The sequence below is a fragment of the Eleginops maclovinus genome, chromosome 9, assembly GCF_036324505.1.
Source record: "Eleginops maclovinus isolate JMC-PN-2008 ecotype Puerto Natales chromosome 9, JC_Emac_rtc_rv5, whole genome shotgun sequence".
In the NCBI taxonomy this organism is placed as follows: Eukaryota; Metazoa; Chordata; class Actinopteri; order Perciformes; family Eleginopidae; genus Eleginops; species Eleginops maclovinus.
Genome location: NC_086357.1, coordinates 27,834,443 through 27,858,789, shown reverse-complemented (window position 1 = coordinate 27,858,789; position 24,347 = coordinate 27,834,443). Strand labels below are relative to the sequence as shown.

General features: G+C 44.4%; 1 protein-coding gene across 2 annotated transcripts in view; it reads right to left on the bottom strand.

Annotated features, from left to right (window-relative positions):
- Window positions 1–24,347, bottom strand: part of acbd6 (acyl-CoA binding domain containing 6) — a 35,418-nt gene that overhangs the window by 2,648 nt on the left and 8,423 nt on the right. The window contains exons 5-7 of one of the 2 annotated variants that reach the window (XM_063891165.1): window positions 19,865–19,970; window positions 15,875–15,964; window positions 1,106–1,136 (exon numbers count right to left, since the gene is read on the bottom strand). In XM_063891165.1, the coding sequence (XP_063747235.1) occupies window positions 1,106–1,136; window positions 15,875–15,964; window positions 19,865–19,970 (227 nt within the window). Of the gene's footprint in view, window positions 1–1,105; window positions 1,137–6,713; window positions 6,840–15,874; window positions 15,965–19,864; window positions 19,971–24,347 lie in introns of those variants that run through there. The other variant, XM_063891166.1, reaches the window with a different exon arrangement.

Genomic DNA, 24,347 nt, shown 5'->3' with positions numbered 1-24,347 from the left:
AAGCGAGTGTGTGTGTATGAATAGAGTATCAAACACTTATCTTTCAGCAGAGTCAGACTAACAAAGTTTGGCTTAGTTTTCCTGACACACTTGCAGGACTCTATTTAGCCGGCGGTGTGTGTGTGTGTGTGTGTGTGTGTGTGTGTGTGTGTGTGTGTGTGTGTGTGTGTGTGTGTGTGTGTGTGTGTGAGAGATATCAGGACAAATCGGAACGCATGCAAGTGTGTAATCGAGTGTGTGTCGATGGATAGCAGGAGAGTATCCAACAATATTTCTCAGCAGGATCAGAGTAACAGAGCTTGGCTTATTTTCCCAGCAGTCCTTCCTCTTGTTGCTCTAAACACTATTTTATTTAGCAACAGTGTGTTGGAGTGTGTGTGTGTGTGTGTGTGTGTGTGTGTGTGTGTGTGTGTGTGTGTGTGTGTGTGTGTGTGTGTGTGTGTGTGCACGTGCCGGGTGTCTGGCCTGGGCCTTGAGCTGTAAAAAGTGTCCGGCCCTCGGGGAGCCGTAGAGGAGAACAATTTATGGTGAGCAGTAAACCCTCCATTAATCAACGCAGCCGCGTGGCCCTGTGCAAAGAGAGGGAGAGAGAGAGGGAGACAGAGAGAGAGAGGGAGACAGAGAGAGAGAGGGAGACAGAGAGAGACAGAGAGACAGAGAGAGAAAGAGAGAGAGCGAGGGGGGGTGTGTGTGTCCTGGACTTCATCGCTTATGTTTATCAGTCATCTTTTTATGCCCCATCCTCAAGTGCGTGTGTGTGTGTGTGTGTGTGCAGCTATTCCCGGTGGGTGATGCCAACACCGACGCCACCAAGCAAGGGAACAGATGGTGCAGCCACACACAGACACACACACGCTCAGAGGACGGGAGAAACGCCCCTCTGGGAGGTGTGTGTTGGGGCACGAGAGGGTCAGGGGAGTCTGAGGACCTGTGCTGATTTCCTCTGGGAGATGCCGATAATCACACACCACACACACCACACACACACACACACACACACACACGGCACCAACACATACCAGAGGACGGACGGACACACACACACACACTGACAGTGAGTTTACAACAGTTAGGACCACAGAGAAGAATAGCGAGGCCGTCTTACCGTAGTGTAGCGCCGTCTGTCCTTCATTATCCTGCAAGACACAAAACAACTCAACATCACGACACTGCCAGGCTTTTGGAGTTCTGCCTTTCCTGTAGTGTGTGCTATAGACTTTTGGTGCATGTAAATGGTCTGCAAAGGCTAAAATCCCTGTGTTCCCTCCAGAATATCAGTGGTGATAGGTGAGGGTTAAAGATGAAACTTCAAGGGTCAAGGGTTCAATCGTGGAGATATAACTCTTGTTAGGACTATGGATTGGGGACAGGGAAGGGTATGTGTGTGTGTGTGTGTGTGTGTGTGTGTATAATAAGACACAATATACGACAGGCTTCATCAGCAGGAGCATCAGTTCTTAATCACCCCTCATTATGATGATGAATTGTCAGACTGTTTCCTCAGAACAAGAGACGGCACACAACGGCCTCCAGCGCTCACACACAGATTAAAAATCCAGCGGACGCTCTGACATTTCCTCACGTGCCGTAAAATGTTACCGCGGAGGAAAGATCTCCAAAAACAAGTATTCATTGGTCTCTCGAATACCCACACCTGGAATTTAAAAAACGACGGTGTCTAGATGAAACAACTAAATACCATCCATTAGCCGCCTTTAGCTTAGCGGTGGGGACGTGAAGTCATGTGACCGTGCTGTAGTTCCTTTATAGCCCAACATTAGCCGCCTTTAGCTTAGCGGTAGCGGGGGTGACGTGAAGTCATGTGACCGTGCTGTAGTTCCTTTATAGCCCAACATTAGCCTCCTTTAGTTTAGCGGTGGTGACGTGAAGTCATGTGACCGTGCTGTAGTTCCTTTATAGCCCAACATTAGCCGCCTTTAGCTTAGCGGGGGTGACGTGAAGTCATGTGACCGTGCTGTAGCTCCTTTATAGCCCAACATTAGCCACCTTTAGCTTAGCGGTGGTGACGTGAAGTCATGTGACCATGCTGTAGTTCCTTTATAGCCCAACATTAGCCACCTTTAGCTTAGCGGTGGTGACGTGAAGTCATGTGACCGTGCTATAGTTCCTTTATAGCCCAACATTAGCCGCCTTTAGCTTAGCGGTGGTGACGTGAAGTCATGTGACCGTGCTGTAGTTCCTTTATAGCCCAACGTTAGCCTCCTTTAGCTTAGCGGTGGTGACCTGAAGTCATGTGACCGTGCTGTAGTTCCTTTATAGCCCAACATTAGCCTCCTTTAGCTTAGCGGTGGTGACCTGAGGTCATGTGACCGTGCTGTAGTTCCTTTATAGCCCAACATTAGCCTTGTTACTTCAATAATCATAAAGTGGTTGTTATTGTTTTTGAAGCCAACATTCAAAGTACTCTTAGCACTTTTTAAGTCTGTCTTCTATTTCTTGGCGTTCAATGGACTTCTCTATTCTTCCTCTTCTCACGTAAGTCGTCTTTTCTTTCCTGCCCTCTCCCCTCCTCCTCCCTGTCCTCCCTCTCTGTGCAGAGTGATCCTATTGTTGCGTCTCCCTCTCGGGGGCAGCACTTCAGGGACCCGCTGATTGGATTAGAGCTTTCTATTCCCTGCGGGCGGATCACGGAGCACAGATGCAAATCGCCGGCAGCGTGGAAAGCGTGGCGTAGTTAAAGCAGAACAACAAAGCTGTCTGTCTGCGAGTCAAAGCCAACCTGTGATGTGTTCCGGACACCGGGTCTGTCTCCATCAATGGGGGGGGGGGGGGGGGACTACAGAGAGCTGTAACACTTCACTGTGAAATAAAAAAGGAGATCTGACATATGGAGGACAATCACACTCTGTTATATCTGCATAGCTCAACAGACACACACACACACACACACACACACACACACACACACACACACACACACACACTGACAGATGTTTGCAGGGGGGCCAAGTGAAAGACCTTGATGCACATAAATACATACAGTTATAATTAAAGTGTAAAGGGTTTAAACCTTAATCTGCAGCCAGCGCTAATCTGCAGTTCGTTGTTTAACACGCGCACGCACGCACGCACACACACACACACACACACACACACACACACACACACACACACACACACACACACACACACACACACACACACACACACACACACACACACACACACACACACACACACACACACACACACACACACACACACACACACACACACACACACACACACACACACACACACACACACACACACACACACACACACACACACAAGTATGAATGACGGGTTGAATAAAACAAAGTGCAGAACACACTTTATTTTTCTATTTATTTAAAATGTTTTAATGTTTCTGGCTTTTAAATGACTTTATTTAAATTTGTAGTATTTGATTTCTACTTCGTTTTAATTGACTTACTTTGATTACGTCAGTCTACTCTTTGCTGCTGAAAATAATTTCTGTGATTTCTGACTGATAAAGTAGTTGCATAGTGTGTTGCTATACATCTGCATGCTTGTGTGTGTGTGTGTGTGTGTGTGTGTGTGTGTATGTGTGTGTGTGTGTGTGTGTGTGTGTGTCTACATGCTTCCTGCATGTTCATGTGAGGGGTCAGCGGCCCGTCCTCTCAGCGTTCCCTAATGCCTCCGTCCAGGCTTGATGGAATCACAGGAAATTGGATTGTCTTCCATTTGCTTTGGAAGCATCCTGGAAGAGACACCCTACCTCCCCCCCTCCACTATACTCTCGCACAATACCTGCAGCAGTCACCCCCTCCCCCCCAACCTCCTCTCTCTCTGGTGCACCCCATCCCATTACAGAGGCAGCGGACCCCGGCTCTTACATGTCATCTGAAGTTTCCCCTTGCGGTGCAGAAAGGCCGGCAGAGTGCTGGATGAAGCCGCTGCTGCTCAATACCCGGGATCCACAGAGTATCCTTCTAATGGGGGGGGGGGCGCAATATGCTTAGGAGCAGCACAGATAGGCAGGAGTCTATTAGGACGATTGCAGCTTTGCTGAATTTGAGTCACGCTGATCTATCATTTGTACCGGGCAGACGAAGTGAAGCAAGATGGATGGAGCAGAATCAAAGGATGGAGGAAGATATGAGCTCAGGGGCTCAATAACACTGTCACTAGTCCAGAAATTGGTCAGAAGAGAGAGGAAACTGAGACAAATGAGTGTGTGTTTACATCTGTGTCTGTTTCAGTCAGGTTTCCTAACAAAGTGCAACAACTGAGAGATCAAGAAGAGCTTTGATCCGGCCCAGAAACATCCACCCTTACATGCACCAGCAGAGACCTGAAGGTGCTGCAGATAATTCAGCACACCAGGAAACGCATTCACAAGTGGATACAGGTACGACAATCAGACAGTGAACGACTACTTTTAGAGCTGGAGAAGTTGTTATTGACGCTGGCGTTGCAGAGGAATGCAGCGGTGCCGTCATACAGAGCTCTGGTCGGTGGAAAAGCAAACACCAGCCAAGGGGTATCCTAGGATCAGATAAAAGCTTTTCTGTAACTCACTTTGTCTGCAGAGAGACTGGAAAGGGGTTTTTCTGCCTTCAAGGACTTTGGACAAGAAGTCTCCAAACATTCAACCCGAGCCGTTTACACCGGCAGTGAGACCGAGGATCAGAGGCAGAAAACGGATCTCAGTCAGAAGAGGACTCTGAGGTGCTTTGAGTTTATCTGCACTCAGAACCAGGATTCAGTCTGAGCCAGAGGAGAGAGAGAGAGAGAGGGTTAAAGGTCGGACAAATCCACCGCCAGATGTGGAGACTTCTGCAACATGGGAGGCGGCTGAAGAAAGCACAGTGTGTGTGTGTGTGTGTGTGTGTGTGTGTGTGTGTGTGTGTGTGTGCTTAGTTGAACTCTTGATTCTGCAGAAGAAGACAGACAGGTAGTAAACACTAAAAGGCACACGGTTTGGGTCTAGATTTTCTCCTCCTTCAGCTTTTTTCCGTCTCATCTTTGTGTCTCAGCAAACTTTCCTGCTCTCTCGCTCTCCCCAGCTCTCCCCGCCTCCCTCCTTTCTCTCCCCCCTTCCCTCCCTGACAGCAACATTAAACAAGTGGGGAAAAATGGACAAGCAATTATGATTTATGATCAATGCATGCAGCAGCTGCTGACTCTTATAATGACAGTGGTGGTTAGGAGGAGGGAGGGTGTGTGTGTGTGTGTGTGTGTGTGTGTGTGTGTGTGTGTGTGTGTGTGTGTGTGTGTGTGTGTGTGTGTGTGTGTGTGTGTGTGTGTGTGTGTGTGTGTGTGTGTGTGTGTGTGTGTGTGTGTGTGTGTGTGTGTGGTGAATCGATAGGCGGCTGGGATCATTGGTATGCAGATTCTAGCGGGTAGCATAATGATGAGCAGGTGCCATTACTCAGAGATGAGAGAGAGACGGAGGAGAGGAGCTCCTCATCTGTAACCGGAGTCTGAACAGAAAGCACTTCATCCTGCTGATCCAAAACCAGTCTGTCCTGTTGTGTTGCCTGCATCTACTTCTCTGTGTGTGTGATGGGATGCCCCACCCCCCCGTTAAAAGGATCTGCAGCTCGGGGCCGGCTCTAATTGAATCTGGGTCTCCTCTCCTTGCCTCTTGTGTATGTGAGCTCCACCAGCCACGGTCAAATTAACCTGACGTCCTTCACACCTCCTCAGAGCGTCCTTCAGGTGACCCCCCACCAACACCACCACCCCTTTCTCCCCACACCTATTACTAACATCACAGTTTGGAGGGAGATCCTGGATAAAACAGAAATCCAGATCTGAACGGGGGTCCCGAATTTGTCCTTTTTTAAAAATTCCAATTCCCATACTACGATATCTGAAATCTAGACCATGTCTTATATCACCACACGATATGCTACCTGGTACTTGTTTTAGTAACACCTCAGATCAGGATCACAGTGGTACTACAATGTGACATAAAAAGCCGGCAGACCTCTGATTGATCGGAGAGAATGGTCACTAGATATCGTCCAAAAACCCAGCGTTTCGAAATCCTTCCGTTTCTTATTTCACAAATAAAAGCCGTTTAAACTCCGACTCCCTCCAGCTGTGGCAGAGCAGGCGCTCCTCCGTTTGGTTTCTGACGAAAGCAATCTACAGGTGCAAACGCGTCGTCCAGCTTTATGATCCTGAACGTCACCCAGCGCTCCGGTCTCTCTTTAGTGTCCCCTGGTCTCCAGCTGTGTGCGTCTCTTTTTAGTGTCCCCTGGTCTCCAGCTGTGTGCGTCTCTCTTTAGTGTCCCCTGGTCTCCAGCTGTGTGTGTCTCTCTTTAGTGTCCCCTGGTCTCCAGCTGTGTGCGTCTCTCTTTAGTGTCCCCTGGTCTCCAGCTGTGTGTGTCTCTCTTTAGTGTCCCCTGGTCTCCAGCTGTGTGCATCTCTCTTTAGTGTCCCCTGGTCTCCAGCTGTGTGCGTCTCTCTTTAGTGTCCCCTGGTCTCCAGCTGTGTGCGTCTCTCTTTAGTGTCCCCTGGTCTCCAGCTGTGTGCGTCTCTCTTTAGTGTCCCCTGGTCTCCAGCTGTGTGCGTCTCTCTTTAGTGTCCCCTGGTCTCCAGCTGTGTGCGTCTCTCTTTAGTGTCCCCTGGTCTCCAGCTGTGTGCGTCTCTCTTTAGTGTCCCCTGGTCTCCAGCTGTGTGCGTCTCTCTTTAGTGTCCCCTGGTCTCCAGCTGTGTGCGTCTCTCTTTAGTGTCCCCTGGTCTCACGCTGCTCATGTTTCCTGTGCTGAATGTTCTCTAGATGCTGCATGTGTTGAAGAGCTGCTGCAGATGTTTCTGCAGGAGTTTTGATTTGTGTTTCTGTATCTGCATCCTTTCTGAAACTGCAGAGTGAGAGCAAGCCAGGACAGCTATTTAAAATCACAAGGCGACAAAGCATTTAGCAAACACATCTCTACTCACAACATCCTGATATTCTTGCATTTAAGATAGAGGCATTATAGAGTGGAGTAGAGTCGTACAATTCAGTAGAAATGCAGTCGATAAGCGGCCTTCATTTTCACTTTCATTTCCCAAGTCCCGCCTCTGGAGCGAAGGGAAACAAGAAGCTTTATCTGACAAATCTCTGCCCACAACATCCAGATTTCTCCTGCATTTCAAACCAGACAAAAGATCTGGATCTCCATCCTCCCTCTCCTCCCCTCCGTGTCGCTGGGCTCCCGCGGGACACCTTAGCCTCCATTAAAGCCATCAGAGAGGAGGATGAGGTTGAGACTGAGAATTAACATCGCCTCCCCCCCCGGTCTGTCCTCCTGCGGCTCATCGATGATGTTTAAAAAGAAATATATGAAATAAATAAATACATAAAAGAGTGTAATATGAAAATCAATGGGCCAGGCGGCGGGGGCTGCGGCGGAGGCCTCGGGAGCGGGGGACTCATAAAGCTGAGTACTGCGGGAGACTGATGGAAGGCAAAACACTTACTTTGTTTATTCTCTCTCCTCACCCCCTCCCCTCGCCGTCTGAATCCCTCTCTCTCCCCCCCTCCCTCTGTCTGAATCGGTCGAGGACAGCTTTAATGCTCCTGACAATTTATGTGGACGGTTAAGAACGATGGAAATCAAATAGTTGAGTGTAGGCAAGGCGCAGTGAGTGGCCAATAAGAAAGGAACAACAGCTGATGATGGCGGGAGGACCGGTACCTGCTGAACGCACTATTACTGTCTCCGCTCTGCTCTGAGTGCTCATATTATAGATTCATACCCCATGTCCGAGAGGCCCTTTTAACACAGCGCCGCAACAGCTCTCATCTCATCGAGTCCGGCTAATGTGCAGCACGTACTAAATATGACTGCTGTACCAGAGGGTTACAGAGCGGCGTGTGTGTGCTGGACTTTATGTGTGTGTTTTATATGTCAGGGAGTTGGGTTCAGATTCCTCGACTTAAAGGGGAGTGTAGTTCTTAGAGGAAGAATGGACTCTAACAGAGGGTCATCAATGTGTTCAGTAGAAATAAGTAGATCTAAGATCCAGAGACGATCCAGGAAGATTTAGGTAAGAACCAGGGTTGGACCAGAGAAGATACAAGGAAAATCCAGGAAAGATTTAGGGAAGATCTATGGAAGATGTAGGTTTGATCCAGGCAAGATCCAGGGAAGATTTATGGAAGATTTAGGAAGATCCAGATAATATCCACAACAAAATCTAACTAAGATCCAAGGGAAGATCCAGGGAAGATTCAATGAAGATTTAAGGAAGAACTAGGGTGGATCGAGGGTCAATCCAGGTAAGATCCAGGGAAGCTTCAGAGAACATCCAAAGAAGGACTAGAGAAGATCCAGGGAATATCTAGGGTTGGGCCAGGGAATATCTAGGAAGATCTAGGATTGATCCAGGGAATATCTAGAGAAGATCTAGGATTGATCCAGGGAATATCCCGGCAAGAACTAGGGAAGATTGTAGCATGAACAGAACCGAGTGCAGAGAGGTTGAACCGGACTGGAGTCTCTAAAGTAATCAGCCCTATGAAGTGAATGCATTGATTTTTAATCTAATCTTTTAAGGAGATCTGCAGAGAAACTGTACAGACAACAACCAGACATGAATGTTCTTCCTCATGCTGTGAATTCAATAAAGGGGCAATAAAGATAACCCCCTAGTTCACCCTGAGAGGTGAAAGAGACACAGAATCACACCTTCCATCGCCCTATTCTGCATTTCTGTTCTTTAGATCCTCCATACCTCCCACCTTCCCTTTCCTAAAGACCCCTTACAGACCCCCCCCACACACCCCCCCCACACCCCCACACACACACCCCCCACACACCCCACACACACACACACACACACACACACACACACACACACACACACACACACACACACACACACACACACACACACACACACACACACACACACACACACACACACACACACACACACACACACACACACACTTATGACAAATCTGGCTGGATATTTGTTATGACTGGCCTGACCGAGCCATTAGTTATCGGAGGCAGTGCTGGGAAAGGGGAGGGATACAAACGTGTAATAATGCCTCCACTATGGAATTTCAATCAACCACCGTGTGTGTGTGTGTGTGTGTGTGTGTGTGTGTGTGTGTGTGTGTGTGTGTGTGTGTGAGTAGTTGACACCACAGCAGAGGAAAGCATCAGGCTGAATTCTAAGCCCTGTAGAGCTGCATTATTCCCACAATAAAGGCTGAGGTATTTAATTTTTGCTGAATGCTGCGACTTCAATATGAAATGTCATAAATATTGAAACAGGTTTACTACGCTTCGCCGTGAAAAACGAGCATGAACGGATGCTAATGTTTGATTTGTGAGGCTGGGATTTGGCAGAATCAGAGGATAAGTTATTTAGGAAACAGTGCTTTTTCTCCTGGGAAAGAGCTGCGTTTGATATTTGGTAATTGCACCTTTCTATATTCACACAGCAGGCCGAAGATTTGTATATTTTCTCCATTTATTTAACACGCAAACCTCCATAGGAACCCCTAATCATAGCAAGATAAACAGGTGTCTCACATGTGTACACATTTGACTAACCTGCCAGTGATTCCTGATGATTCATCCATTAGTCTTTGGCTAAATGCACCCTTTCAGTCATTCATGAGACACTAAATGTCTTTGGTTTTAGACGGTTGGTTGGATAAGCTGAGTAAATTATACCAGAGGTTTAAAAAGCAAAACATTGATGGATATTCTAGATTTGTATTGGTTGTAGCCGTACATGGTGACTAACTAAATCCACCTGGTGACTAACTGGTATGGTGGTGACTGCCTTGTGTTGCAGGTGCACTACGACGTCTTGCAGCGGCATGAGTTTGTAACGCAGACTGAATTATAATGTTTGGCGAGCTGCAGGAGCGTTGGGGGCAAAGGGATATTCAAATGTTGAAGACTTTTATGAAACAAATTCTCTGAAAATCCCCAAAACTTGGATGCACTTTGACCCCAATCAGAAGTAGACTAACTGTCACACTACAGGTTTACCCGTAACGTCATATGTTAGTGATGTTTCATATTGACTGTACACAACTTTTATGTGCGTATTATTTAAAGAGATTTGTGATCTGTCCCTTTTAACGCTCATTAGGGAACAACCTTTGTCTCAAAGAAACTGTCCTTAAACTCCCCTAAACTTACTGTGTAGTGCAATGTCTTGTTTTTTTAATCAGCTTTTATGTCAACAGTGACACGTCTGATGACCTCATATCAGAGGAAGAATTAGGCAGGTCAACTCTGTGAAGCACCTTATGAGAAAAATCTGACTCTCCTGCAGGTTCTCCATGCTGACTGCTGACTTTTTTTCCAAATATCTTGATGTATCTATCAAAAATAAACCAAACCTTATTAATATGTTGATGCAAAGTGGCTGCAGAGGAGCTCTGTTTAAAAAGTTTATAAGATTCACTATTTTTGAGTTTAAATACCAGTAAAGAATATCTATTTTTACCATGCAACTTAACATCAAAACTGCCCAGTCTATACGTTTCAAATCCTCACACACACACCAACACACACACACACACACCCCCCTGCAGGTTGAGCAGCCTGTGTGCTCGGTGTTGTGCGGCCTGCAGCGGCGGGGCAGTCAGATATTTATTACTATTGATCCTCTGGTCCTGGCTGCAGACTTTTGTTCTGCCGGCTCGAGGCTCTGACCTCAATTAAGTTATGAATTTCTATCTGATAGACTGAGCGCGCTGCGGGCCGCGCGACCACGCTGGATTAATTAGAATTAGCGGTGCTGCGAGTCGCCCTCCCCGCCTCATGGATCATGTTGTTTTAATACAAAGTGGAGGCGCAGGCGTGGGAGGGATGGGGTGAAGGGACGGGGTTTAAAGGGGGGAGTGATGAGGAGAGACGGAGAAAAGGCACAAAAAGAAGAAGCATGAGTCGAGTGAAATGCAGCAAACTTCAATCCATGTTTAATTACGTCTAAATGCAAAGTAGTTGAGATTCAAAAGCACTTGGAGTGTCAACTCAAGTTGAGAAATTGGAGTTTATCTTTTGAAAATAATGGTTATTGGCAAACCAAAAAAATATACTTTAAAACCATAAAATACTAAAAATGTTTTTAAAAAGGAAACAAATAATAATATTAAAAAACATTAAAACGGATATTTTCTTTAATTCAAAGTTATTTTAGAAAACGGTTGTTAGTTGCAACTCGAGAAATACCAGAAAAAAAGACTTAAAAAATATAAATTTAAAAACTGAAAAAATTGCAAAATAATGACTTTTAAAAAATAAATAAAATATAAAACTTTAAAAATACTAAAATATAATAAATCCTACAGAAAATGTAAACGGAAAAAGGCAAAAAAAAAGCGAGTCGAGTAAAATGATGCAAACTCCAATGAATCCACGTTTAATTACGTCTTAATGCAGAAGCTGAGTTCAAAAATACAGTCAAAGTTTATATTGAAATAACAGCAAATTGTAAATCGAGATACCAGATGAAAACGAGTGGAGTAAATGACGCAACACGTTTAAAACCTGCTCTCCTCCTCCAGTCACTGCTTTAGAGCTTAGCAGTGTTTCCTTCCTGTCTTTGTGTGTGTGTTGTGTTAACCTGATGCTCACCTGTCCTCCCTAATCCCTCCCCCCTCACTCCCCCCATCTCTAATCACTGCAGACTTTGTTTGACTCTTGCTGTTGTTCTGCAGCTCCTCTGAAACCTGAAGCCTTCGTTCCCATGAATCCATTAATGGACATGTGCTTCACCATTAATGCATATTTCCTAGGCGACCCTGCAGTGCGTCTGGGGGTCACGGGGGGGGGGGCTTCTACACCTGTGTGTGTTGGATTACACCGTCTGGATGGAGAATGACCACAAGGAGAGTGGACACACACACAGGACCTAATCCTTAACCCTTAAAACAATGACCACATATCTGAAGCTTAAAATGAGCCCCTTTTCATTCGGAGAAACTCAATTCTGTGGGAAATATTTGATTATAAAAGTCCTGCATTCAAAATGGTACTCAACTTAAAGTTTCAGCATCACCTAGCAGCGGTTCTGGCACAAAGATACTCGGCACATAACCGCGAATTCCCATCGTTTGTATTAAGAAAAGCGTCTACAGCTTCATGAGAGCTGGGATAGATCCACCTGCTTCAGAAGATCCTCGGATCTGATTGGACGCTCTAAAACAGCAGCTAAACCAACAGTGTTATCTAAAAATACAACTCATTATTATTCCACTAAATGAATCTGTTTCTGAGGGCCTTAAACTGGAGAATGTTACCACATATTTCGGGATGATATTATAGGACTCTCGTTATCAGAGCAAGCGAAATGGCTCTATGGATCTGCTAAACAGCAGCCCCTCGCCGTGCTTTCGCCTGCAGGTCTGAAGTTTGGTAGAGATATGTCACATGGTGAGACGCACAAAAGAGCCTGTTGGAGGCACATCATAAACCAACAGGAAGTTCACAACTTTTCAATATAAGTGCAACTTTTGGCCATTTTCACGAGCAGCATCGGGACAAACCGCTCCTACAGTTTTTATCTGATTGACTGTAAATGTGGTCAGTAACATCGTAACACCTTGAGGGTCCAAAGATATTTAAAGCTTTATGGTACATGGAGCGATGTCGCCGTGACGTGGAAGCAAAGAAGCGCCTGCAGCTCCTCAGAGAAAAAGTCAAACCGGCCGAGCATTCAGTGACTTTCTCGAATCCTAAAGCCCGATTCCTCGCCTTATCTATAATACATATACGTCTCCACAACAATTGTTATAGATGAACACTTAACCCTAATTAAACTGAGTCTGTGCAGGGGGGGGGGGCTGTTCACTGCTGTCATGATATGAAGGAATGTCCTGAACTTAAGCCTCATTAATGCTCTTAAATAAATTCTAGCACAGAAAATAAGTCCAGAGTTTAAGCCTTAATTTCCATTATTACACTAAGTGAGGTTCTCCCCTCGTTCCCACAGAGTGTGCCCCAGTTCCTCTGAGTATTAGCTGAAGGGGCAGTGATACGCTGAGGGGGGGGGGGGCGCGCACACACACACACACACACACACACACACTTTGTAGTCCTTGATCCCGGATTAACTATCAAACGGCCCTTTAATGCAGGTTACCAGGGGTTTGAGAACAATTCACTAAAGACAATCAGTTGATTAATTTCAAACGATTTTTCCTCGTCTGCCGAGCAAAAATAATAATAATACTTTTTGTTTTAACTCTCGGAGGCCCCCTCCCCTTTTCTAATCAACAAATTAAGCATGAATCATGTTTGATCTTTATTTACTGCTTTGCTGGAGGTCAGGAGAGATTACGGCTTCGCTCCGAATGTCTGCAAACAACCAAACTGTCCCTCCACACACACACACACTCACACACACACACACACACACACACACACACACACACACACACACACACACACACACACACACACACACACACACACACACACACACACACACACACACACACACACACACACACACACACACACACACACACACACACACACACACACACACACACACACACACACACACACACACACACACACACACACACACACACACACACACACACACACACACACACACACACACACACACACACACACCATGCTGCTGCACCAAATGATGATGTGTAAATAATCAAATACGTACAAAAATATATTTCTGGTTTCACTTTTTTACGGTGGTCTCTCTCTAAACTTTTGACTCCTTATATCACTGTGTTTTGAGGTACTTTCACTTTACTTGTGTATTTGTATTTTATGCTACACTATATCGCCCAAACAACATGTATTTCTGTACCGGGGTTTAACTTCGGAATCTCAAAACTGTAATTATTAAATTATAACTTCATTAATTTTAAATAAATTATTATACAATTAGTAACTCAACAACTTTGGGTTGTGTTCAAATATATAGTTTAATAAATATAGTACAACCTTTTTTTACTTCCTCACACCTGAGAGACGGGCAGGATGTCTGCGCTCTGATTGGCTAAAAAAAAAAGCCTCCTCCTGGACATTAAATATCTGAGACTCATCCCCTCAAATCTGACTTTTTGTACCTCTAAAATACCCCTGAAGGTCTCAATAAAAGTCATATAAAGCCAGCTAATACTTTAAGAGTGAATGTACTGACAGAATCTGCTTCACTTTCTTTGGTTCACTTGTTCTGTTTTGATCCACTAGGTCCCTCTTTCTGGTTTATTAGAGATGATTTAATAACAAGGAACACTGGATTATTTAAGATAACCTCACACTCCTTTACAATGTCTGTATCTACCATTGATAACATCTGTAATTATCTATATATGTCTGAACGCTGCACCTTATATCTGCTCTGTGAATCGGTGGGAAATGAATGTGCTTTATTACTTTTTGCACTTTCTGATTGGATGCAAACTGTGTCTCGTTGAACCTTTAATCTAATAAGACTTTATTTCTCCTGCAGGAAAATTCTGGAGCCAGAATAATAACAATAGAGCAGAGCAGTAAAAAGAGCAGATTGAACGACAAACTACAGGAAACAGCGATGAGAAGCAGTGAGGTCAGACAGGAGGGAGGAAGGTCAATGTCCACCTGCTGATAGACATTAGGATACCGGCTGATATTCCTCTGAAACACGTCTCACAGAAGGTCCATCTGTACGTGCATCCCCTGTCACTCTCTTGATAAATCATTAGTGGAGTGTTTTCTCCCAGTTATCCCACTGTTAAGTCTTTTATTCATTCTGCACACCCCCCCCCCCCCCACTTTATCTGAGAAACAAAAAGGGGCCACAAAACAGAAAGTCATTTGTGAAATGTCCTGATTATGTGGGTTGTGCAACGTGAAACAATTTGCCTGATTACTTCCAATTGATTGGGCCTCCCGGTTAGAGGTCCCGGTGAGCTGCATTGTGTCGTGCCGCCGCCGGGAAAGGGGAGTAATTTCTCCGATGCGCAGCTGAGCCAGCTTACCGCCAAAGCTAAAGCCTCCTGGACGCCGCTAAACCTCCGGGAGGCTAAACACTGGGCTAGCTACCGGCTAACTCTGTCTGCTAAAGCTCAGGGGATTTGTCTGTGGCACAAAGTGAATTAAAGGTGACCTTCTGCAGGGGATGGAGGGGAGGAGAGAGGAGCAGGGAGGGAGGAGAGAGGAGCAGGGAGGCTGGAGATTTGCTTTGCATGTGTGCAGAGCGGTGTGGGAAGCTCCTGAGAGTCTCTTTCTGTCCTCAAACTGAACACTATGGTCTGTCTGCAGCTCAGAGTCCTGCTGTGCACCTGGAGATGTTCAGACCCCACAGTTTCATGATAGAAATGTATAGTAGGGGTCTCAATTAGCTAAAGTTGCATTAATTAGCATATGCAGACAGTAGTTACAATGATGATTTCGGAGGTTATTTAGGATGTTGACCTAATTTCCTGACATTTTGAGCACCAAACATTGCATTTGTAAGCAGAAAATGGCCATATTTGTACTCCAGGTGCGCTAGTTTAATGCATTTTGAGTTGATTTCTATGTTTTTGGGGACTAAAAACTGCCACTCAGCTTGTTTCTCTGATGAATCAAATGTGCGAGGATTAAAACGTTTCATTTTCAAATAAATGAAGTGAAAAATGAGTAAAAGTTTTGTAAAAATAAAGATCAAACAATGTAATAGAGATTTTAAATCCTGCTAAAGTCAGTTTCACAATATCCTCCCATCAGGTCCAAACTCATTTGAGCTGCAGTCGTTGAGGTGAGGAATGGAAACCCAGATATGTATAATACGTCGGCAGATAATTTCAATCTGAAGGGGCTCTGGGGGGGCTCCCACTCATTCCTTGCTTGAGTGTATTTAGAGAGAGACAGAGACAGAGAGACAGAGACAGAGAGAAGAGAGAGAGAGAGAGAGAGAGAGAGAGAGAGGTGCTGCTCACCTGACTGTTGATGTCCGCTTTGTGCTGCAGCAAAGCAGAAACCAGATCCTTGTGTCCTCGATCACAGGCCCAGTGCAGGAGAGCCCGGCCCTACACACACACACACACACACACACACACACACACACACACACACACACACACACACACACACACACACACACACACACACACACACACACACACACACACACACACACACACACACACACACACACACACACACACACACACACACACACACACACACACACACACACACACCATTACAATAAATCCTTTTAAGTCTGATTTTTTTTAAGGCTTTATTTTGTTAATGCACCGACTTGTTTTAGTCCAGTGCTTTGAAAACTTGTCAAACACACAGAAGGTGGATTTGTTTTTAACCTGTAGGATACCGGAGGCGTTATATGCAATGCTCTGAGACTGTGCTGAGGCCCAGTTCTCACAACTCACATTTCAATTACACATCACTGAATCCATTACATGCGAGTAAGTGAAAAGAAAAACATTGAAATGGTAATAAAAAGACCAACAAATCAGAGAGGTGGTTTCAGAGAGTGTGTGTGTGTGTGTGTGTGTGTGTGTGTGTGTGTGTAAAGATGAGTGGAAACACAGACTCAAGGGGTTAAAGTCAAATCAAAGTAACCTGCAGCTTGTGATCAATGGGACGTTATGCACAGGACAGGATCAGAAACCCCCCTACTCTATCACACACACACACACACACACACACACACACACACCCCCCCCCCCCCCACCCCTTAGGTCCAAGATCCTTGTTCTAATAAAACCACGCAAGCTCATTTTTCAGTGAGGCCAATTAGGTAAAGCAAACTCTCCAAGTTCAGTTCTGCAGCTTAAATCATATTGATCACCGCGGCTGCATGTTAAAATGGAGACACACGAGCCGGGCCAGAATACCAATAAGTTCCTGCCCCTCTCTCCCCCCTCTCCCTCTCTGTCCTGCTCTACTCTTCCAGGTGTTTTCACTGAGAGTGTACTACTGCCAAAAGGACAAATAAAGTGTGTGTTTTTTAGGGGAGATGCAGTGATTAATAAAACATTAGACGTGTCAAACAGAATGAGAGCAGCGTTCAGAGCGGAGAACACAACACTGACATTAAGAGGGGTCTGTTAGGAAGCAGCTAATGTTAAGCACTCTTTACTTAAGAGGGTAACTTTATTCTCCACTACTGAAGAGGACAGATGTATTGCTGTATGGAAGGTTTAGCAGTTATTACGTCTACGGTCACATGACTTCACGTCACCACCGCTAAGCTAAAGGAGGCTAATGTTGGGCTATAAAGGAACTACAGCACGGTCACATGACTTCACGTCTCCACCGCTAAGCTAAAGGAGGCTAATGTTGGGCTATAAAGGAACTACAGCACGGTCACATGACTTCACGTCACCACCGCTAAGCTAAAGGAGGCTAATGTTGGGCTATAAAGGAACTACAGCACGGTCACATGACTTCACGTCTCCACCGCTAAGCTAAAGGAGGCTAATGTTGGGCTATAAAGGAACTACAGCACGGTCACATGACTTCACGTCACCACCGCTAAGCTAAAGGAGGCTAATGTTGGGCTATAAAGGAACTACAGCACGGTCACATGACTTCACGTCACCACCGCTAAGCTAAAGGAGGCTAATGTTGGGCTATAAAGGAACTACAGCACGGTCACATGACTTCACGTCACCACCGCTAAGCTAAAGGAGGCTAATGTTGGGCTATAAAGGAACTACAGCATGGTCACATGACTTCACATCACCACCGCTAAGCTAAAGGAGGCTAATGTTGGGCGTGATGACGTTTAGTCGTGTCATTTAGACTCTTGTTAGCAACAGTCGTTTATAAATCCACCAGTGAGGTATTTACTGATGTTTTTTATGTCATATAATTAAAACCTCTCCAGCTTGTATTAACCACAGACCTTATTTCAGGTTAACTTTACACATTCAGAAAACCATTGACCTCCAGACCAGGGGACAGGAAGTGGTAAAATGCTAATTAATTCCAGGGTTTCAGAATTCTCTATCGGCTCTGCCCCAAAACACACTGCGAAACAGTGAGTTTGCAGTTCGGTTAAGCGTGCAAAACTCATCGCCTTCTTTCTGAGGACTTGTTTTTACTAACTGTCCCTGAAATCCTCACCGAGCTGGGAAAGTTAGTTTAGTTCTGCTGCTCCAATTTCCCTGAACCAGCTGAAACTCAGGGAGCGGATAATGCTACCAGATAAAGGCAAGTATCCGGATTCAGCTCGTAGCCATAGCTCAGCTGGATAAAACCTCACTGTAAATAAATTGGCTTTTGTCCCCAATTCAGTAAAATATTGCACCCATGACTGACATCGATCTAAATTTAGAAATGTTCATTAGCAGGTTTTATTTGAGCTCAACACCTCTGTCTTCTCTTTTGGCAAGCAGTACAACTATTTCATTTATATCCAAGTAATGAAATCAGGTGAGGCTGTCTTAAAAATGTGATGTAACTGTAACTGTGAAAAGCATGATGAATCATCCTGAGGGACTTTCCTGTTATGATCTGGTTCTTCTGTGAAATCTTAACCGCGCCAACTATTTATCTGACCTTTTAAAGCTCTATGCCCCCCCCCCGCACCCTGAGATCCTCAGAGGCATTACTTCTGGTTCCCTGGAGTTAAAGGCCTTGTATCTGGATATTCTTTAATGAATACCTCTATATTGTGAAAATAATGAACGGTTGACAATCGATGCTTTCACAAAGTTTTTACGGTTCTGATAAATAGTTAGGAGTAGTGTGGATTAATTGATTAGGTAGAATAATAGAAAAGCTACAAGTCTCTTAAGTTCGTCAAATCAAATCACACTCACTGCGATGCGGCCTCGAAACCAGGAAAACACACTTATTACCATTTCCGTTATCTAAGACGATTTCTATTCTCATATAACGGTTTTAATACAACGCCATTTATTTGTAGGCTAAGATATCGCAGCAACAATTAAACAGTGTATTTTACCCCACATTTATCAGCCGTTAACCAATACTCTGCTTCCTGCATTTTGAATATTGCATGCGTCCATATTAAGACCTTCTGAGTATGCAACATGCTCTATAAATACACTGAGTGATTGATTTAAATTGGGCCTCACCCCCCCCCTCTCTCTCTTCTTGTTAGAGTCAAACTTCACCACTGCCCTCTGCTGCTGAGCACGCCTCGCTGCAGGAGCATCAACAACAACAGCAACAATGGCAGCAGAGACAAAGCTCTCTCTGCAGAGGTCCTCCACCATCTGGCCCCTGGCAGAGCGGCGCTGAGGAGAGGGAGGCGGGACCGTTTGGCACCGGACGATAATGAACCGGGGACAGATGAATGGATTTCAGGGTCAATCCAGAAAACACCTCATGAGGGCTATAGCTGTTCACACACTCTACTCCCCCCGCCTGAGGAGAGGATCCCGTGTGTCTGTGGTTTCAGAGCAAACCATTATATAACCATTGCAGGAAGAGCTGCCCCAGTGAGCTGCGTGTTCCCATCATACTGCCCTCTGCACTGGGTCAGAGCCATACCAGTAACACTGAGGCTGGTGCTGGTGGGTATCAAACCCTCCAACAGGAAGTAGGAAGTTATCAAACCTTCTCACAGGAAGAAGGAAGTTATCAAACCCTCCAACAGGAAGTAGGAAGTTATCAAACCTTCCAACAGGAAGTAGGAAGTTATCAAACCTTCTCACAGGAAGAAGGAAGTTATCAAACCTTCTAACAGGAAGTAGGAAGTTATCAAACCTTCTAACAGGAAGTAGGAAGTTATCAAACCTTCTCACAGGAAGTAGGAAGTTATCAAACCTTCTAACAGGAAGTAGGAAGTTATCAAACCTTCTAACAGGAAGTAGGAAGTTATCAAACCTTCTCACAGGAAGTAGGAAGTTATCAAACCTTCTAACAGGAAGTAGGAAGTTATCAAACCCTCCAACAGGAAGTTGTAAACACATTTCCTGCTCTGTTACCTCTTCGTCTTTAGTGTTGACTTCCACTTTCTGGGAGACGATGGCCTCGCTGATGTGGTCGATGTTGTTTTCTCTGCAGTAGTCGAAGATGTTTTTATCCTCTTCCCTAAAAGAGACACAGAAACAAAGAGAGGAGAACATTCAGTCCATGTCTTTGTGAAGAAATAGAGGATAGGTCACCATAACTCCTTTGGTAAGAAGACAAATGTCCCAGAATGAACTGCGATAAAGAGAACATGTAATGATCACCTAACGGTACAATAAGCATGCATTGGACATCAAACCAGAATAAAACCAGTGTTTAGTTTCTGAGGAATTAGAACACTTTCTAATAACAGCAAAGTGTGGGAGTTATGGAAGATCTGTAAGACATTATTAGATGAGGTGTTCTACTGTATTTCAGAAGCTCCCGTCTCTAGCCTCCTTCTGAACGAAGTGAAACAGCTGTTCAGCCTCAGAAGACACACAGAACCAAAATCTATGAAATCTCTGAAAAGGTCACACTGAAACTCCTTCACTCTCACGGAGCCCCAAAGAAGGATAAAGGTAACTGTATGTGTGGTCCATCATTTGGGTGAAACGCCCCTCTGACTGCTGTGTGTGTCAGATCAGAAGTGTGAAGTGTGTATCGTCATCAAACACACACACACCCGCTGTCTGTCTCGCACACAAGCAGCACGCGCCTCATCCCTCGGGGACACCACACACACCTGATTATATCTGTGTCTCTAATCACCTGCTGGCATTGGGGACAGGGAGTGAGTGCTGGGGAGGGGGGAGGCGGTACAGTGTTGGGTGAAGGGGAGAGAAGGGGTGAAATCTCATTTAGAGCTTTACACCTTCCCCATCCTCTCACCCGACGCCGGCCATTCACATTAATTGAATTTGGGGCTCTATTGTCTGACAGGAACCATACACACTCCGGGTTTTCAGGGGGCGGCAACGGAGCGCCCAGCATCTTTTCTCCTGAGCTCTTCGTGTGTCCGGTGTCGTCACTGTAGAAGTTCATAGAAAAAGCTAGGTTTTGGCCCGGGTCTGTCCAGAGAAACTACTTAAGTGTCTGTCCAAAGAAACTACTTAAGTGTCGGTCCAAAGAAATTACTTAAGTGTCTGTCCAAAGAAATTACTTAAGTGTCTGTCCAAAGAAATTACTTAAGGGTCGGTCCAGAGAAACTACTTAAGAGTCGGTCCAAAGAAACTACTTAAGTGTCTGTCCAAAGAAACTACTTAAGTGTCGGTCCAGAGAAACTACTTAAGTGTCTGTCCAAAGAAACTACTTAAGGGTCTGTCCAAAGAAACTACTTAAGGGTCTGTCCAAAGAAACTACTTAAGGGTCTGTCCAAAGAAACTACTTAAGTGTCGGTCCAAAGAAATTACTTAAGTGTCTGTCCAAAGAAATTACTTAAGTGTCTGTCCAAAGAAATTACTTAAGGGTCGGTCCAGAGAAACTACTTAAGAGTCGGTCCAAAGAAACTACTTAAGTGTCTGTCCAAAGAAACTACTTAAGTGTCGGTCCAGAGAAACTACTTAAGGGTCTGTCCAAAGAAACTACTTAAGGGTCTGTCCAAAGAAACTACTTAAGGGTCTGTCCAAAGAAACTACTTAAGGGTCTGTCCAAAGAAACTACTTAAGGGTCGGTCCAGAGAAACTACTTAAGGGTCTGTCCAAAGAAACTACTTAAGGGTCTGTCCAAAGAAACTACTTAAGGGTCGGTCCAAAGAAACTACTTAACAGTCGGTCCAAAGAAACTACTTAAGTGTCTGTCCAAAGAAACTACTTAAGGGTCTGTTCAAAGAAACTACTTAAGTGTCTGTCCAAAGAAACTACTTAAGGGTCTGTCCAAAGAAACTACTTAAGTGTCTGTCCAAAGAAACTACTTAACAGTCGGTCCAAAGAAACTACTTAAGTGTCTGTCCAAAGAAACTACTTAACAGTCGGTCCAAAGAAACTACTTAAGGGTCTGTCCAAAGAAACTACTTAAGTGTCTGTCCAAAGAAACTACTTAACAGTCTGTCCAAAGAAACTACTTAAGTGTCGGTCCAGAGAAACTACTTAAGGGTCTGTCCAAAGAAACTACTTAAGGGTCTGTCCAAAGAAACTACTTAAGGGTCTGTCCAAAGAAACTACTTAAGGGTCTGTCCAAAGAAACTACTTAAGGGTCGGTCCAGAGAAACTACTTAAGGGTCTGTCCAAAGAAACTACTTAAGGGTCTGTCCAAAGAAACTACTTAAGGGTCGGTCCAAAGAAACTACTTAACAGTCGGTCCAAAGAAACTACTTAAGGGTCTGTCCAAAGAAACTACTTAAGGGTCTGTCCAAAGAAACTACTTAAGTGTCTGTCCAAAGAAACTACTTAAGGGTCTGTCCAAAGAAACTACTTAAGTGTCTGTCCAAAGAAACTACTTAACAGTCGGTCCAAAGAAACTACTTAAGTGTCTGTCCAAAGAAACTACTTAAGGGTCTGTCCAAAGAAACTACTTAAGTGTCTGTCCAAAGAAACTACTTAAGGGTCTGTCCAAAGAAACTACTTAAGTGTCTGTCCAAAGAAACTACTTAACAGTCGGTCCAAAGAAACTACTTAAGTGTCTGTCCAAAGAAACTACTTAACAGTCGGTCCAAAGAAACTACTTAAGTGTCTGTCCAAAGAAACTACTTAACAGTCGGTCCAAAGAAACTACTTAAGGGTCTGTCCAAAGAAACTACTTAAGTGTCGGTCCAGAGAAACTACTTAAGGGTCTGTCCAAAGAAACTACTTAAGGGTCTGTCCAAAGAAACTACTTAAGGGTCTGTCCAAAGAAACTACTTAAGGGTCTGTCCAAAGAAACTACTTAAGGGTCTGTCCAAAGAAACTACTTAAGGGTCGGTCCAGAGAAACTACTTAAGGGTCTGTCCAAAGAAACTACTTAAGGGTCTGTCCAAAGAAACTACTTAAGGGTCGGTCCAAAGAAACTACTTAACAGTCGGTCCAAAGAAACTACTTAAGTGTCTGTCCAAAGAAACTACTTAAGGGTCTGTCCAAAGAAACTACTTAAGTGTCTGTCCAAAGAAACTACTTAAGGGTCTGTCCAAAGAAACTACTTAAGTGTCTGTCCAAAGAAACTACTTAACAGTCGGTCCAAAGAAACTACTTAAGTGTCTGTCCAAAGAAACTACTTAACAGTCGGTCCAAAGAAACTACTTAAGGGTCTGTCCAAAGAAACTACTTAAGTGTCTGTCCAAAGAAACTACTTAAGAGTCTGTCCAAAGAAACTACTTAAGTGTCTGTCCAAAGAAACTACTTAAGTGTCTGTCCAAAGATAAACTACTTAAGTGTCGGTCCAAAGAAACTACTTAAGAGTCGGTCCAAAGAAACTACTTAAGTGTCTGTCCAAAGAAACTACTTAAGTGTCTGTCCAAAGAAACTACTTAAGTGTCGGTCCAAAGAAACTACTTAAGAGTCTGTCCAAAGAAACTACTTAAGTGTCTGTCCAAAGAAACTACTTAAGTGTCTGTCCAAAGAAACTACTTAAGTGTCTGTCCAAAGAAACTACTTAACAGTCGGTCCAAAGAAACTACTTAAAGAGTCGGTCCAAAGAAACTACTTAAGTGTCTGTCCAAAGAAACTACTTAAGAGTCGGTCCAAAGAAACTACTTAAGTGTCTGTCCAAAGAAAGTACTTAAGAGTCGGTCCAAAGAAACTACTTAAGAGTCGGTCCAAAGAAACTACTTAAGAGTCGGTCCAAAGAAACTACTTAAGTGTCTGTCCAAAGAAAGTACTTAAGAGTCGGTCCAAAGAAACTACTTAAGTGTCTGTCCAAAGAAACTACTTAAGAGTCGGTCCAAAGAAACTACTTAAGTGTCTGTCCAAAGAAACTACTTAAGAGTCGGTCCAAAGAAACTATTTAAGTGTCTGTCCAAAGAAAGTACTTAAGAGTCGGTCCAAAGAAACTACTTAAGAGTCGGTCCAAAGAAACTACTTAAGTGTCGGTCCAAAGAAACTACTTAAGAGTTGGTCCAAAGAAACTACTTAAGGGTCTGTCCAAAGAAACTACTTAAGAGTCGGTCCAAAGAAACTATTTAAGTGTCTGTCCAAAGAAAGTACTTAAGAGTCGGTCCAAAGAAACTACTTAAGAGTCGGTCCAAAGAAACTACTTAAGAGTCGGTCCAAAGAAACTACTTAAGAGTCGGTCCAAAGAAACTACTTAACAGTCGGTCCAAAGAAACTACTTAAGTGTCTGTCCAAAGAAACTACTTAAGGGTCTGTCCAAAGAAACTACTTAAGTGTCTGTCCAAAGAAACTACTTAAGAGTCGGTCCAAAGAAACTACTTAAGAGTCGGTCCAAAGAAACTACTTAAGAGTCGGTCCAAAGAAACTATTTAAGTGTCTGTCCAAAGAAACTACTTAAGAGTCGGTCCAAAGAAACTACTTAAGTGTCGGTCCAAAGAAACTACTTAAGTGTCTGTCCGAAGAAACGACTTAAGTGTTGGACTTTTATCGTCCCTCT